This window comes from Brachycentrus maculatus, unplaced genomic scaffold (genome assembly GCF_059751285.1).
Source record: "Brachycentrus maculatus isolate JH-2025_06_01 unplaced genomic scaffold, ASM5975128v1 h1tg000176l, whole genome shotgun sequence".
Classification (NCBI taxonomy): Eukaryota; Metazoa; Arthropoda; class Insecta; order Trichoptera; family Brachycentridae; genus Brachycentrus; species Brachycentrus maculatus.
In genome coordinates this window covers 2615936-2634799 of record NW_028280928.1, presented here as the reverse complement: position 1 = coordinate 2634799, position 18864 = coordinate 2615936, and the positions used below count along the sequence as shown (strand labels likewise).

Sequence of the window (18864 nt, the reverse complement as noted above, 5' to 3'; positions counted from 1 at the left end):
GTGTGTGTACAACTTCCAAAAATTTGAGTAGTTGGGTTGTCAATAATGAGTAGAATTGGTGAATGTTACACGTGTGTAAAGTAATCACTTAAACCAGCCTATGACGGTTGTCAGCCCCGTAAATGCCCAGACTTCCATATTCTTCTTTATATTTGATGAGATGTCAAAAAATAATATTGAAAACATTCTTTAGAATAATTTAATGGAGTTTAGTTCCTTAGTTTCTTATGAAGGTAGGCTTGGAGTTGTACAAACTAAATCTTATTTTATTTATCATGATGGCAGACTTGACTAAAGTCAAGCACACCAGCTGCTACAATTCGGAGAATAAGTAAATGGCAAGAAACGCTTAGTGAAATATTCAAAGAAATGTTCAAAATTAAAGTTTCATAGGACTTCGTAATCGAAACTGTGTGCTTTTTTCCTAATAAAAATATTACACCTTTCGCCTCAACTTAATTTTGAAAAAAGTGAGAAAATTATAATTTACGAATAAATCTTTCAGTTCTTAGCTAAGTACACGTAAGAGATTTTTTAACGTCAACGCTTTTAATTATATACGCATAATCCATATACTGATGTTAGTAACCCTATAAATGACGCATTAAATTTTGATTATATGACCTAAGCGTAAACAATACTAAATACTAAAGATTAGTTATTTTTTGACATCTCATCAAAGATGAAGAAGAATATGGAAGTCTGTGAATGCCCAGACTTCCACATTATTCTTCATCTTTGATGAGATGTCAAAAAAAATCATCAGAAAATAACTCCTATAATTGGAGATAATCCTGGTTTGTGAACAAGTATTTGGACACACTTAAAATATTGTAAAAATAAGTTATATTTAATTTAAAAAAATGAAAATGTCGCTTAAGTATTTTCTCTAAATATAAACGACATAAATATACATATTAAAATATAGGTATAATTACTTTATTCTATTTTAATCACTAAGTTTTTAAAACAATACTTTTTTATTTGTTTACTATGAATAAACCATCCTGAAAGTAAAGGAAGTATGAGTTAGTTTTATGCTCTGATTTCAGGTGAAATTATTCAAATACAGGTAATATCATGTTATTTATTATATTGCATGGGAAACATTTGTTATTTATTTGGGCAATAAATTCTACTAAATTGTTTGAACTGTAACAGGTAAATTTAATGTAAGGACATCCTATATAACTATAGTAGTTTTCTCCCTAGGTATTCATTATTGCATCGGGTCAGTTGCCAATGTAAGTCGTTTTCTGGAAATATTTAAGGATATTGGTACAGCTGAAAATATATATTATTACAACTACTATTTTATCAGTATAAGTATATTAACATTTATGTTTATTCAACTACTTATGACACAAGGGTTAATTTAAAATATTAAAAAATTATGAAAATAAATATTATTGTGTCCAAATCTTTGTTGATAAATCTGGGTAGGATTGACCAATAAGAGTTTTTTATATAATCTCAACATAGATGAAGAGGAAAACGGAAGCCTGGGTATTAAGAGGGCTGTCATAGATTGGTGTAAGTAATCACTTTATACAAGTATAACATTCATAATTCTACCCAAAATTTACAACCACACTCAAAAAATTAAGCTCAAATAAATATAAGTATAATGAATACAATATTCTGTATGTGAGTTTGCGGCAGAATCTACGGTTGAATTGTGTATGCTTTTTATTTCACAGAGACCCTTATTTTAAATGTATGCAATGTTCTACCTGAATTATTACACGCACTTTTATATATCCGTATGTAATGGTCAGCACGCTCGGCTGCCGTACTGGAGGTCCCAGGTTCGATTCCCAGGGGGAGGATCGAATAAATAACAGTGATATTTTCACTCTAATATTTATTCAATATTACCATGGACTGGTACCTGAAGCTGAGGGCTGATCACCTTTCCTTCATGTTAACGATCAAGATAACACTGCGTTTATATGATGCAGTCCCCTATGCACCTTAGGAGTTCAAATGAATTTAAATAAAATAGTATTTTTTCATTAATTTAAACGTTTTATTTCCTAATCCAAAACTACAACAATACAGAAATTAGTTTTTGAAGAATTTTCGGACGTGTTATAAAGATTTTTAAAACTTATTATTTAATTTTAATTTACTGGTTTTCCCAGTGTATAAGCCCGCGTTGAAAGTTGGTATTTGCCTAAAACCCAACACGCATTCGTTTGAACTAGCATTTCTTTGTTATTCACTCCCCCAGATGTTTTGCGTGACGACCATATTGAATAGAAATTCTACTTCCAAAACGCAACCACCACATTTAAGGCCTCCCTTTCTGTGTATATCTGAATGACCAACCCTTATCAGTTATCGCGAATTAAGGGAAATGATTATTTATTTTTTATTATTGTTTACAACAATGGCGTGAAACTCCCAATCTGGATGAAGAAAACGCCTTTAAAAAGCGATAAAATCCAGTGAAATGGAATAATTTGAATTTGTATAGCAATACAATAAAACCATAAATTACACTTTTTTCATGGTCACCTTGATATCATTGCTGTAGGTTTTTTACTTCAAATTGAACGTTTAACAACACAAAATTGACGCTTTGCCATATTTTACAACAAAAAAATAATTTTTTAAAATGTATTCAAAGTAGTACTCATGATTCAAAGTAATATTGATAATTTTGTCTGAATATTTCAGTACACGTCGCGCGCACATACTATGACAGCGCGCCGCGCAGGCTTGCTAACTTGACGACTAACGCACTTGCTAGTATTAAGAACAAAATATATGTTTATACAGTATACGGTATATACAGTACTTATATGAATAATAATAAATAATAATAAAACCCTTATCCGCACCTCAATGGTGCATAGGGCACTGCGTCATATAAACGCAGTGTTATCTTGATCGTTTACACATGAAGGAAAGATGATCAGCCCTCCGCTTCAGGTACCAGTCCAGGGTAAAATTGAATAAATATGACAGTGAAAAAATCACTAATATTTATTTTACCCCCCTTGGGAATCGAGCCCGGGACCTCCAGAACGGTAGCCCAGCATGCTGACCATTACACTACGGAGGCGGACTTATATGAATACATTTAAAAAATATATGAAATACAACATAAAATCTATTTGATTTGTAAAACGTTCAAATTGTATTATTTAATGTCGAATTTGATTTTAAGATGTCTAATTTAGTTTTTAAAATGTCAAATTTGATATGTAATATGTCCAATTTGGTTTGTAAAATGTCAAATTTGAAGTAAAAAACCTTTAATACATAAAAAAAATTAAGGAAAAAAATATCGATCCTCTTTGTTTGAAATTAAAAAAAGTCCTATGCTAAGTACGGCGGTGAAGTTATTCAAAATAAATTAGTTTATAATTAAGTTATTTTATTTTATTTTTTCTTAGTTTTTTTTCCTTCTTTTTGTTCTCAGAGTTATTTGTGAAATCGAACCGGAGGCGAATGAGTGATACAAATCTACCAGGAAACCAAAACTCAAGACGTGTTATTTGTTTACGCGCTTTATCGAAGCTTGCTCGGTTAGTCACCGTATCTCCTTTTATTACTAACAAAATTTAAATGTAACAATAATCATTGATACAAAACGGTTAAAAAAAATAATTCAGTGTGAGATGTTTCCTTCATCTATACTAAGATAAGGAATTATCTCTAAATTATTTTAAGGCAGAAAATGAGAAAATCTTTCTGTTTACACAGTTGTGGAGGTCCTAAGCAAAACATTACATTTCCATTATAAATGATTTTAAGTAATCAGGAATTCTAGCTTGTAAAATTGATACGTTTTGGTGCGATTTATTGATTTCATATAAGTTTAACACAGGATTGGTCACGTTTTGTCGCAACTTTAATTAATATTTCGATAGAATAGAGTAAACAGAACAGATTTGCATTTAAAGGATTTTTGTGCAATATTGGAAATTTAGCTTTTTGTTGAGGACCTCCAAAAATATATTAAATCAATATTTTGACGCTTATGTATTTATTTATATGCATTGCATTGCGTCAATTTCTAATTTTAATAATGTATAAACTGCAAATAAGTAAATCTCCCTTGATTTTGATGATTTTTTGAGCAATATTGGAAATGTATCTTTTTGGTGAGGACCTCCACAGTTTATGATCTGAATCTCTTTTTGTTTAAGTAATAATTTTTAACAGTACTAAAAAAAGTAGTTTAAAAGTAACAAAAATATTTATTTTAAATTCTCATATCTTTTTTCCATAAAAAAGGTGACGAAACGGATATTTGTGATTATCATAATATTCGAATAACATTTAAAGCGTATTCAAAATTTTGTTACAACGATATGGATATTACACCATATACTCGTAGGGGTTGTTATCAAGATTAAATCTATTGATTTTCAGCATTTATGGAGAATTTAGTGAGATTTGACAATGAAATGCTATTTATTTTCAGAACGCACTACTTGGCATTGCAAAGTTAAAGTTTATTTTGAAAAAAATTTGACAGTTAAGATTTAGCTACAATAACGATTAATTTTTCAACCATAAATAACTTAAGTTCATACTCGTACCATTCATTTTGTATTGAAAAATGTGAAATGTTTCTTTACTTAAATTGCCTACTTTAAAGCAACTTTCAAAATTTGAGTCAGATAAATGCCAATTATGAGTCGAATGATCAATTTCGCAGTGTGTAAAAAGATTATTTAAATCAAAGCCCTGTAAATATCTAGCTGTCTGTATCTATGTTGATATATGAAAAATTCAATTAATTACTGAAGGCAGCATCGCTGTATTTTTGTAATTACAATATTAATAAGTTGTTCCTTAATTGTTCAGACAACGCGTCAAAGTTTGCCTAAGACAAGTTTACGACAGCCAGCGGTCGTAATTTGGGAGGACGAAGGCTCTAATTTGGGCAAGATAAGGGTTTGATGTCTTCTCTTGTCATCCCTTATTCGTAACTTTTAACACGAACCTTTGGTAATATCCCAGAGAGGTGGTGAAAACAATTGTCTTGGACTGTAATTTTCGTCCTTTTATGATTACTTTCTAACAAAGAAAGCATACTTTCGGAACTGTGAATAATAGAAACTTTGCAAAGTTGTTAATTTATACGAGCAGTACAAGTAAACAAAAATTTTACGCTAATGAACGAATGACGGGAAATTTTCTTAACGTCGCGCGCCTTTTTAGGGTAATGCAATTTAGGTGTAAAAGTCACGGTATTTAATAAATTGAAAAGCAAATGTGCGTTTTTAAATAAATGAGCTAAGAATTAACGCACACTGCTGACGTATTTGGTATTGAAAGTAGAAATCTAAGGACAGTGGGCAGTTTATTTTTACGCACTAATTTTATCGACATTGATACGAATCGTTCAAAATCATGGATGTTTGTTACTATGCAATTTATAATACTTTGTAAAATGCTGAATCTAGCCAAACAAATTTATAAAAATACGTTATATAATTTTTATTAACAAATTTACAAAAATAAAAACATTTTTAGTTTATTTATGTTATTGAAGTATACCCATTTGTACCATAAAATTAAATTAAACCTATAAGAAATGTGTGGTTGGTGTTTCTTTTTTCTTTTCCATAAAATCAAACTGAGCAAAAGCAAAGCGTGACAGCTAGTAATGAAAAAAAGTTATTTTAAGGCTGACATCTCAAACGATTTAAAAATATATATTTATTAGAATTTGACTATTTTTAAGAATAAATATTAAAGAAAGAAAAAATATTTTTTCTTCTTAATACCTTTCAATACCCCTTCTTTTCAAAACCATTTATTTGTTTCGAATAAAAACTTATTTTTTCAATAAAAAACGGTATATTTGACGAAAGTTCAATAACGTCAAATGTTACCTGAGTTTAAAAAAAATAAGTGGTGATTTATTTTTGAGCATTAAACACAATTCGTATATATTCTCGCAGAATGTCGTAGTTTATGTTTTGAATGTTAAATCAAACACTGTTTTTTTTTTAAGTCTACTAAATTGTATTTTATTGTTTAAAAAAACATTCGTTTGAAAATGCCATAACTAGGCGAAACAATTGTCTCAAAATTGATTTGTATGTGTTTTTTTAGCATCAAAATATAACCTTGGTAGATTAAAAAACACATTAACTGCATAAATTAAAATGAAGTTCAAATTAAACCCCAAATCTATGAATAGAATGTCGTAGTAGTTGAATAAAGTCACAAAGGTGACATTTTCGATGCCCAAGACATTTCCAACCAGACACTCTTTCCGGGTTTATTCATGCAGCGGTTAGCTTGCCACTCCTAATACCTGCATGCATTATGTATTGCGAGATTTCCATTTAGAGAGACCTTTGCATCCCACGGGTCTATGATCGCGATTCAGGCCGTGAAACTCAAGCGGTATATGCACCGAATATGACAATCCAAAAAGAAAAAAATATTCTACTCCCCGCTAGATGTCACAATTCTTATTAAAACGAACAAAATGTACACTTATACATAATATAATAAAAAACCCTTATCCGCACCCCAATGGTGCATAGGGCACTGCGTCATATAAACGCAGTGTTATCTTGATCGTTTACACATGAAGGAAAGTTGACCAGCCCTCCGCTTCAAGTACCAGTTCAGGGTAATATTGAATAAATATTGCAGTGAAAAAATTACTCATATTTATTCTTACCCCTCCTGGGAATCGAACCCGGGTCCTCCAGAACAGTAGCCGAGCGTGCTGACCATTACACTACGGAGGCGGACAAAATATACATAATTTAAATTTATGTATTAGTTGTTAAATTAAACACAGATTTTTCTAGGTACCTACTAAAGAAGAATTGTATAGCTATATAAGAACCGTCAGTCTATTTATTCTATACATTCGTTAAAAAATACCATAACTAGGCGAAAAAATTAAGTTTAATGTTTAACCCTAGTGCATGTTTAACATCGGCTCGTAACGCATGCTTGTGCTGCAACCTTTAGTGCATGTTGGTCTTCATGTGTTAAACATTTTGTGTAGTTTTAAGTGTGTAAATAGTGCTATGTTAGTGAAGAGCTAGGAGAGAAAATTTGTGCAGTGTGGTTACCAATCACTGGCGGAATGGTGAACGTTGCACGTGCGTAAAGTGATCACTTAACCAGCCTACTTCTATATTTTATTTTTCTTCGTCTCTTTTCTACCGAACATTTAATAACTTTATTGATTTTTTTTCTATTCTAACTGAATTTTATTTTCTAACCTTACATAGCCCAAGGCTTGATTAAACTGGGTAAGGTTACGTTAGATAAGGTTAAATGTGTTGTTTTAAAGGTTGAAATTACTTAAAATTAAGTGCTCCTTTAAGGTGATATTTTACGAAAACGGCTCTACATAAACGTCCAATACTATTATTATTTATTATCAGGCAAGTTCCTACAAATTATGTATTATCTTCTATTTTCAAAGCACGATGTTTAACGACTGACTAATCTATATTTATGAAACCAACATTATTCAATACAGATCTAATCAACATAGATTCACGTTTGTGTTATCATATGATTCACGTATATGTTAAAATCAATAGTGATAATGTTTAAAATGACTCACAGCAACACCGAACCGATTTTTTACAGAGAAATTCATCGTTTTAATACACAAGGACATAATAAAAAATATGTAAAGCCGATACTAAAAACACAACTAAAAATTGAGTAACGTCCTTATAATATATTCCCTATACCCAAATTAAGCTGCCTGACATATATAAAATAGAACCCAGTCAGGAATCTAAAAATAATGAACTGAAAAAGTACTTGATGGAAAGATATTCGTGTTAGTAATTATATATTTTTTATTTTATCCCCTTTATTCATACTTCTTACCTTATTTTTATATATATATATATATATATATATATATATATATATATATATATATATATATATACCTATTTGCTGTATCTTTTATTGTTTTATATTTTACATTTTGCCCTGTGCTTTCTTATTTGGAACGTTCTTGTTTTTCGGTTTTGTAAACCTTATTCCCAAAATGAATAATGAAAATTACTCATCGGGAATATTAATATACATAAATAATGTAATTTTTGTATATAATATGTTTAAATAAATTATATATATTAATAAATTATATATTTTGTATATTAAAAGCATTGTAAACTTTGTGGTATAGTAATTAACTATAAATTTTATTATAGTAAATGTCAGACCGTAACAATTTCATTTTAATCTACATTTGATCTGATGATGGAATGATTATTCTTAAACCAGTAGTTACGAAGTGGTTTTTTTTTAGTTTTTCAAAGTGGTATTACACAAAGTGAATAATGAATGATAGGGAGAGTGTTCAATTAATTATCATTATTTACCCACAAATTATGTATAATTTTCTATTTTCTAAGCTAGAAGTTTAATGATGCTAACTAATTTACGTTAATGAAACCAGCATCATTCAATAGAGATCTAATCATTCGTATAAATTCACGTGTGTGTTAATAGTCCGGATTAAAATCAATAATGATATCAGACGTATTTACTTATTCGGTATGCCGGTATTGCAATTACACCGAGATTTATCTCTGCAAAATACGCCATGAAATTTAACGTGAATATTTGTGAAGGATCTGGGATAGTAGCGCTAAATTAGGCGGTACAATTTGCGATTCAACCTCTCGTGTGGGGTGGATTCACGGCAACACTAATCAACACACAGCGTCTGGTTTGTTGCGGTCTGACTAGAAATAAAGCCTGTAGAACTTAATACCCCCTTATTAAAATATTTACGGCATGAGCACCAAATAATGTTTAAGCGAACTAGGCGATTTCAAAAGTTAGTATTAAGAGTAAAATAAACGTTACAATAAAATTATGGGTTGTCATTACGTCAACATATTGCTTTATATATTTTTTTTTCTAAAACATTTAACAAACATAAGTCATATATAAAATATTCCCGATGAGTAATTTCTATTTCTCATTTTGGGACTTCTTCTTCTCCGTCTTATTCCTCATTGCTGAGGGTTGAGACCCTTGCAGAAGCAATGACTCTTGACCAGTTATCCCTTGACTGCGCTGCACGTAGCGCTCTAACCACTGAGGTGCCTGCTGCTGCCTTAATTTGATCGGTCCATCGTATGGGGATTTCCTCTCCTTCTCTTTCCCTCCAGGTTACTGATCACAACTAGTCGTTCCAGGCTATCCTCGTTGCCACGCGCAACGTGCCCAAAGAACTGGAGAATCCGTCGGGTACAGATATTGGCCAGCGTGAAGCCATCCAAACGTAGTTCCTGGCAAATGGACTCATTGGTGCGTCTAGCTGTCCACAGAATTCGGAGCATGCGCCTCCAACACCACATTTCGAAGGCATCAATTTTTCTCCTTTGTTTTGGGACATGGGATTAAAGTTAACACTGAAATAACACTGAATAACACTGAAACACAAATAAGAAAGTTTAAAAAAAATATATAAAAATTTTACATAACTAACGCAAAGCACAATATAAAATATAAAACAATAAACAGGTATAGTAAATATTCATATAAAAAAACAACGTAAGAAGCATGTTTAAAGGAAACAAATGAGAAAATATAACTAATCACGAACACAAATATCTTTCCATAAATTATTTATTTTGGATCTTTAACTGGGATATGCACGTATTCACAATGCTTCTGTGTTAAATATTTCTATCACCGGAACAAATAATACGAATGATGTGTCATTTTTGCAGCAAAGATAACTTAACGTTTCCTTCTTTTTTACCCTTATATGCACCTAGTGGTGTATAGGGGACTGATTCGTATATGAGCAGTATTATCTTGATCGCTATATGCAAGAAGAAAGATGATTAGCATATTTTAGATTAAATAAGAATGGAAAATCAATTTAAATTATTTTTACAGTTAAATATTTTTTGCAGTAAGTTTTCAAAACCATTTGTTTTTTTTTTAATCGAGATGTATTATTGTAACGTAATCTAAGATTGAGTGAGATAATTAATATCTTCTCTATTTCCATACAATTTCCACCGAAGACGTAAATTACTAAGCGCCTTTTAAGAAACCACAAGAACTCGTGAATAAATTAAAGAACCCTTAGCGGAGTGAATTCCAGATTTCGATCGAACTTTACTTGATTTGTTGGCAGCTTCCCTAAGTGATCCGAAATGGCTCAGTGATTTGTGTTCTGTGGAATTTGGAGGAGAGCCTCATTACATTTTTATAACGCCGGTTCCAAATGTAGATCTCGTTATTTTCGGTTTATTTGCTTTGAAAAAGTCAAAACAAAAATTTGCATGGTCGTAAGTTGACAACGTAGCATTGTAAGTTTTGAAAAAAGTATTGTTTTTTATTGCTTTTATATTATTAAAATTTCATATCAAAACATTTAAATTTTTATTTTTCAAAATATCTTCACAGTTAGATTTTTAATAAGATTAATCTCTTTGACATACTGATTTTTGACAAGTTTTATTTTGACATTCATAAATGTAAAAAATGAGTGATGGGAATGGGTCAATCCAATATTTGTTTTTAGGTTTTCCTATTAATTTCATTTTTTTATGGTTTTAACTTTTACTCCGACATTTTTTTTACTGTATCTTATTTAGTGTGTTTATTTTTTTTATACTCACTCTTACATAACATTGTTTTTTTTTAACCCATTTTATGATTTTAAATGATATGTTTTGTATATTATATATCTACGTTAAAGCTTTTGTTAATGTGAGATTTGTGTTTATGTTTTAATGAAATAAAAATAAATTAATAAACCATAAAATATCAACAACAACAAAAAAATATATAAAACGTAATTTTACCATATCAGTATTAATTATTACGGAAATTTTATTTATGACATAAAATTCTGTTTTCATAGTTATTCGTTATCCATAATATAAGCGGTTAAATATTTTTTATTTAACTATGAACTATTTACAATTTTTTGGAAGGTTTTTAAAAACGATTCAAGTAATAAAAATATATTTTTGACACGTGAATTCTAAAGCGCTTTAAAAACATCCTGGTTTATTGATTCTCTACGTCCATTAAAACATACATTCAAGCTGTGTTGGACAGTACGTAGGACCATTTACGAAATGGCACCGGTGTACATATCCGAGCTCTGATATCCTGAGACAATCACCGGAGGATAGGAAACCCTTCTATCAGCTATCTGTAAACTAACGGAGCTCAAACGTTGTCCTAATACACATTTTAGTGATAGAACCTTCACCGTTGCAATTCCCCGTGGCGTGAAACGACTTACTTCCAAATATAAGATCTATTTCTATCTTTATCTACAGAATTAAGATCTCAACTCAAGTATCGCCTTTTTCATATCTTTTATCGAAAGTACATAAAAGTGGAAGTCCTCGCCAAAACGTTACATTTCCATTATAAATGATTTTAAGTAGTCAGGAATTCAAGCTTGTAAAATTGTTACGTTTTGATGCGATTAAACGATTTCATATTGATTTAACACAGGATTGGTCACATTTCGTCGCAACATTAATAAAGATTTCGATAGAATGCAGTAAACAGAACAGATTTGCATTTTAATGGATTTTTCGGTTCAATATTGGAAATGTAACTTTTTGGTGAAGATTTTCACACAAATAAATTAAATCAATATTTTGACGCTTATTTAAACTTAAAAATATGGATTGCATAGCTTAAATTTCTAATTTTAATAATGTATAAACTGCAAAAACGTAAAATACCGTATTTTTGTTATTATAACCGTAACACGTATTTTAATAAAAACAAATATCACAAAAAATAATAATATTGGATTTTATTTAATGTAAATAAATACTTGCAAAGCTGTACACAGTTGAACAAGATTAGAAAAAAAAATAAAGTTGTCTATTTTATTGTATTTTCGTTTTTTTTTTCTTTTTTTTTACTTCATTATTATTATAACACGTATTTTAATGAAAACAAATATCATAAATTAATTAATAATAGTGGCTGTTATTAAATTTAGATAAATGCTCCCAAAGCTGTACACATTTGTATAGTTAGAAAAAAAGTTTTTTTTTCTTGTTTTTGTTTCTTTATTGTTCCCTTTTTTATTATCATTACACGTATTTTAATAAAAATAAATTTACGAATAAATTAAGAATATAGGATTTCATTAAATATAAATAAATATTCTCGAAGCGGTACATAATTGGATAGGGTTAGAAATAAAAACATTTTCCATTTTCTTATTACTCGTTTTTGTTTCCTTCGCCAGCACATTATTTTTCAGTTATTTCGTGTTCTAATTCTGAAAGTTTTCAGGCAGGGATAGATTCGTTTTGTCTAAAGCACACAATATATTACAGGGAGTTTATCTTAAACACGGAGAGGAATAAATCCATCCGGCATAAATCTAAGGTATTCAGGAATGCTGAATATTTCATAGATTCGGGTCAAAGGCAACTCAAGCGCTGTCAAGGTCTGAAGCCTACTCAGATGATTAGACTGTCGGGGTACATTTGTACACATTATGTATTAAGTATTCAGGGTCCTGCCGAGGGTTGCTCAGGCCGTGGTTAACTGCTGAGGACGGCTACCCTCTCCACACAGTATCAATCACAGGATTGTACATACTTCCATTATCGTCGCATGTTTGATACTGGCCATTAAAATACATTTATTTTGCTTTTAGGGGTGGATAAGGAAAGGAACGTTAAAATGAAGTTAATAATTTTTATCTTTTTCACGACATTTTGGCTGTGTTCATAAATCTGAATTTCTTCATATTAATTTAATAGTCCGCCTCCGTGGTGTAATGGTCAGCGTGTTTAGTTACCGTGCTGGAGGTCCGGGTTCGATTCCCAGGGGGGTGAAAATAAATATTAGTGATTTTACACTGTGATATTTATTTAATATTACCCTAGACTGGTTCATGAAGCGCAAAAGTGATCACCTTGCTTTCATGTAAGTAATGATCAAAATAACACTGCGTCAATTTGATTCGGTGCCCTATGCACCATTGGGTGCAGATAAGGGTTATAAGTAAGTAATTAATTTTAAAGTATTTTTTTCTTTTGTTACTGAATAATTTTTATTATATTTTATTTCAACATATTTAAAATTTCACTTAATTTCAGTGTTTCAATATTATAACATAAATACTGCATTTAACTTTGCATTCTACCAAAAACATATTTAAATAAATATATTTAAATAAATATTTATTCTTTTTTTTATTCGCCTCCATAGTTAAGTTGTAAGCGCGTTTGTCTTCCGTACTGTAGATACCGTGTTCGATTTCTGGGAGGTCACAATCAATATAAGTGACCTCCCAGACCTCTCTTTTTTTAAAATTTAATAAATACAAGAAACGCGAGACTAATCACCAAGCTTTTAATCAACGACCAAGATAACACTACATTGACACAATAGAGTGCCCTAGGCCTTATTGAATGTAGATAAATTAAAAAGAAGAAGTCGAATAATTTAGATTTTTTTTCAAATAAATTATCTTGAGGACAAAAAAATAAAAGAGAGCAACAAAAAACAGTCAAAGACAAGAAAAATTACCAGCATAATTTTTTTTCCATGTAATAAAATTTCTGTTTTGTCTTAAAAATTACGGCACTTAAGATAGTATCCTTAGGGAATACTTAAAGCTTCTCAGTAGCTTGAAATACCATGTATATGTTCATAGGTACTATGTGACTCGCCTTTCAGCCAATAGTGGAAAATTGCCGTTGGGAAATTTCGTTTTAAGGTTTCTGTAAGGAGACTAATGAAATTTAAAAATGAAAAACTTACGCAATCCGGATTTATTTCTTTAATTTTTCATTTGTTTTGCATGTCGAGTAATAAAATGTCTTAATTTATATTGACATTATGTAGAAGTATAGAAAATTTGTAACAAAGTTCTTGTGGCGTTTCTAATTTTCGGCATAATATACTAGTTGGGTATTTGTTTAAAATTTGTTAAAAATTAAATGGCTTAATTTATGAACAACGAGACGGACTCCCAATGGGTTCTCCTCTTTCGCCAGTATTAGCTGATATGTTCTTACAACATTTTGAGTGTGCCCAGTACTTGTTCACAAAATCTGGATTATCTCCAATTACAGGAGTTATATTCATATTATTGGTGAATGTTACACGTGTGTAAAGTGATCACTTAAACCAGCCTATGACGGTCGTCAGCCCTGGAAATGCCTAGACTTCCATATTCTTCTTCGTCTTTGATGAGATGTCAAAAAATAAGTATTAAAATTGTTTTGCCCTTTTAATGTACCACCTTAAAATCATGAATATTGAATTAACGTTTAACCGATATCAGTTGGAACGAATCTCTAACTCGCCAATTTTATGTGTTAAGTGATCGCTTAAACCAGCATTTGATCGTCGTCAGCCCCGTAAAAGCCCTAACTTCCAAATTCTTCTTCATCTTTGATGAGATCTCAAAAAATAAGTGATAAAATTGTTTTGCCCTTTAAACGTACCTACCTTAAAATCATGAATTTATAATCAACTGATAACCGATATCAGTTTAAACAGATCTCTTACTCGCTTCTTGATAAGTACAATTTCTCTCGTGATCCTGTTTCGCAGAATCCCATCACCCTTTTTATATTTGTGTCCTTACCGATCGATTGCTATTAAAACATCCTACCTGCTTCAACGAATTGGTAGTAATTCTGAATTAAGATAACAGTGACGTTACGCTACTCGATTTGTCCTATTGTGATTTGGTATTGCATTAAATACACGAAAAGCTTGTTCAAGATTAAAATAAAGTATCATCAAGGCCCTGTAATCAATAGGCCGCAACATAATTTCCTTTGAACCCAGATTACATTTAACGTAATTGATTTACTCTTAAAATACCGTTTTCGAATTGGAAACATAAGTTTTTCGTTGATATAAACAAACGGTTTAAAAAAAAGATTTATTGAAAGGTAAAAATTTTTAAATGATATAAAAAAAATCAATATTCTTTATTCAGAAATTAACGAATTACAATAAAATATAGTAAACATTTAAAAAAATGGACTTACCATAAAGAGACGTCTCTAGCACAGCCGGCTGCTTACTGAATTCTATGTTTGCGAGTGAGGCCCTAATTTTGACTCTACATTCGCTTTGTAGTAATATTCTTTTTTTTTTTTTATTTTACTTTAATAATTTTAAGTTAATTTTAAATTGAAAAATGGATGAATATTACCTCTTATTTATTTGATATCGGGCTGGTCCCTGAAGCGCAGGAGTGATCACCTTACCTTCATAAAATTAACGGTTAATATTATGCAGTGCCCTATGCACCATTGGGTGCGGATAAGGCTTTAAAGAATAAGTCGTTGTAAGAACATGGATACTGGAACATTTTGGGTACCGTAATACGGGGTACTTGAACTTTGATGTATTACTTGAGCCCAGTGCAAATTAAATATTTAGATCTGTATTTGGTCTACAATAATGAACGTATCGACATGATTCCTTGTTTTCCTGATAGGTGACATTTATTGTCATGATACGTTCATTATTGTAGATCAAATACATATTTCAATCTCTTTTTTGTACTGGGCTCAAGTAACACAAAAGTTCAAGTAGAAGAAAAAGATATTACCACAAAGTAACTGCCGATTCAATTGACAAAAGTACTAAAGTTAATTGAATGTTATGTTCGTTCTGCACAAATAATAATACGAATCGCACTTTAATCTCGTTTAACGATGCTTTCCATTGCAAATAGCACCGACCGACCAAATCGCTTTAGCATGGAAATTGCCTGGAAATTGGAGAAGAACAAACGTACTCCTGAACATATAATAGAGTACATTTCTGCAGCACGCTCTAGTGAGCTGGACTTCTGCTCTCTGTACTAAATTCTCAATGGACCTATAGCAAGCTAAACGATGCTCTAAACGGAACAATGAACTGAGAAATTGTCAATACGTGCAACGGAAGGTAAAATATTAACGTCAAATTCAGTATTTCAACTTGCTCTCCAGAGATTCTACCGCAAGATAAATCTGAAGACGGTTTTGCATATAATGGCGTAATTTAACAACAGTTGATATGTATACAACGATCATTGTATTGCCAGGATTATCTCAAATTGTATATTAAATATAATACCTTGCGCAAAATAAGATTGAGAAGATTTTTGCGCCGAACATTAAGACCCAGTAATCTATTATCCGAAACGAAATTTTCTTTAGACCCAGGTAACATTTAAAGTTTTTTTTTTTAAATTTGTGCTTTGAAAAAACATGTTTTTTTCGGATTAAATATATATGGTTTTGAAAATAACTAAAAAACAAAATCTCTATTTATTTCTAAAATGTATATATGTATATACATACATATATATATATATATATATATATATATATATATATATATATATATATATATATATATATATATATATACATATATTTATATATATATATATATATATATATATATATATATATATATATATATATATATATATATATATATATATATATATATATATATATAAATATATATATATATATATATATATATATATATATATATATATATATATATATATATATATATATATATATATATATATATATATATATATATATATATATATATATATATATATATATATATATATATATATATATATATATATATATATATATATATATATATATACATATATATATATATATATATATATATATATATATATATATATATATATATATATATATATATATATATATATATAAAATATATATATATATATATATATATATATATATATATATATATATATATGTATATATATATATATATATATATATATATATATATATATATATATATATATATATATATATATATATATATATATATATATATATATATATATTTATATATATATATATATATATATATATATATATATATATATATATATATATATATATATATATATATATATATATATATATATATATATATATATATATATATATATAAATATATATATATATAAATATATATAATATATATATACATATATATATATATATATATATATATATATATATATATATATATATATATAAATATATATATATATATATATATATATATATATATATATATATATATATATATAGCAATGTAAAAAAATGAGAGATGAACTAAAATGGTTATCTGTAAGAAGAAGACTTATATTTAATATGTTGATATTTATACATAAATTTTTTCACGATAAATTACCAAAATATTTTAAGGATAAAGTTGTCTTAAACAAAAATTGTCATGAATATGCTACTAGACAAAAGGATAAAATAAGACTACCATTATTGAAAAGAGCTGAGTCGCAAAATTGCTTGATGTATAAGGGTTTAAAAATGTATGATGAGATGCCTGAATGTATGAAGAATGAAAAATGTCTGAAAGAATTTAAAAATAAATGTCTAAGTTACTGTAAGGAAATGTAAATATATAAAGATGATATAAATGTGTATAATAGTTTATATTAGTTTTAATATAAGCTAACTTAAGAAATAAATAAATAAAATAAAATATATATATATATATATATATATATATATATATATATATATATATATATATATATATATATATATATATATATATATATATATATATATATATATATTTAAATATATATATATATATATATATATATATATATATATATATATATATATATATGTATATATATATATATATATATATATATATATATATATATATATATATATATATATATATATATTATAGAATTTTTTTTTTTTTAACTCGTGAGTGCGTTACATCAAAGCCAAACATTCATTTGGGTAAAATCGCCAACTCACCAATCCCAAGTGCTTTTACTGTTCAGGAATGTATGCTGAAAAGTGATGGTGCATTTTATACTGGCATTACTCCGCCATCTCGCCACACTGTTATGTTTCATGATGGATTAGGATACTCGATTAATATTTTATTTTATTTTTCGCTTGCGTGAGAAGATTGATCGATGGTCAAATATAATTTCGGTTTAAAATATTTTCATTCAATATTTCGTCTAAAATCATTGCCAATAAACAAGTAAACTGACTTTAAAATAAATTTTTAATATTAACGTACTAAAATACGAAACAATGCATGATACTTAAAAAGAAAATAAATTATCAGTTTAATAATCTTTTCGACGAATGTTGCCAATGGCTTTGTCAGATTTAATAGAAATTAAAGAAATGAGTAAATTAAATCACGCTCATATTTTTTTTCTAAATCGCATATATTTGTTTTTAAATACATTTTTATGTATTCAAACATGTATACATTCATCAATATACAGTATACACATTTTTGCGGAGACAAAAGAGACATATTTTAAGGGAGAAGCACGCTGTCGATTTAAGTTTTTAGTATTACGCGTATGTTTTTACGTTCAACAAATGGCACTGCCATTTCTGAATAGTTTTATGACAGAATACAACACCTATCACAAGAACACATAAACACGCGTATTTGAATACAACCTTGCGTAAAAAAAATCGAAACAGTCGGTGAAAAACTTTGAAATATTTTAGATTTTCTACAAATGAATATTTACAATTTTATTTATAGATATTTGCAACTAATGAACATTAAAAGTTTTATTTATAGATATTTTTAACTTATGAACATTTACAATTTTATTTATAGATATTTTCAACAAATGAACATTAACAATTTTATTTATAGATATTTTCAACAAATGAACATTAACAATTTTATTTATGGATATTTTTAACTAATGAATATTTATAATTTTATTTGTATAAAAGTTATGTTTTATTTTCAATAATTTTGCATGAAATCCTTTCTTAAGAGCTCAGCTCATTAAATGGTGATTTTTATAAAAGAAATAAAATAAAAAAC

General features: G+C 28.6%; 1 protein-coding gene across 2 annotated transcripts in view; it reads left to right on the top strand.

Annotated features, from left to right (window-relative positions):
- Scp2 (Sarcoplasmic calcium-binding protein 2) overlaps nucleotides 1–18864 on the top strand; it is a 152027-nt gene that overhangs the window by 31591 nt on the left and 101572 nt on the right. The window contains exon 2 of one of the 2 annotated variants that reach the window (XM_088262244.1): nucleotides 3431–3536. The exons of the other annotated variant lie outside the window; for it this stretch is intronic. Within the exon in view, the coding sequence (XP_088118370.1) occupies nucleotides 3460–3536 (77 nt within the window). The 5' untranslated portion in view covers nucleotides 3431–3459. The remainder of the gene's footprint in view (nucleotides 1–3430; nucleotides 3537–18864) is intronic. 2 annotated transcript variants of the gene reach the window in all.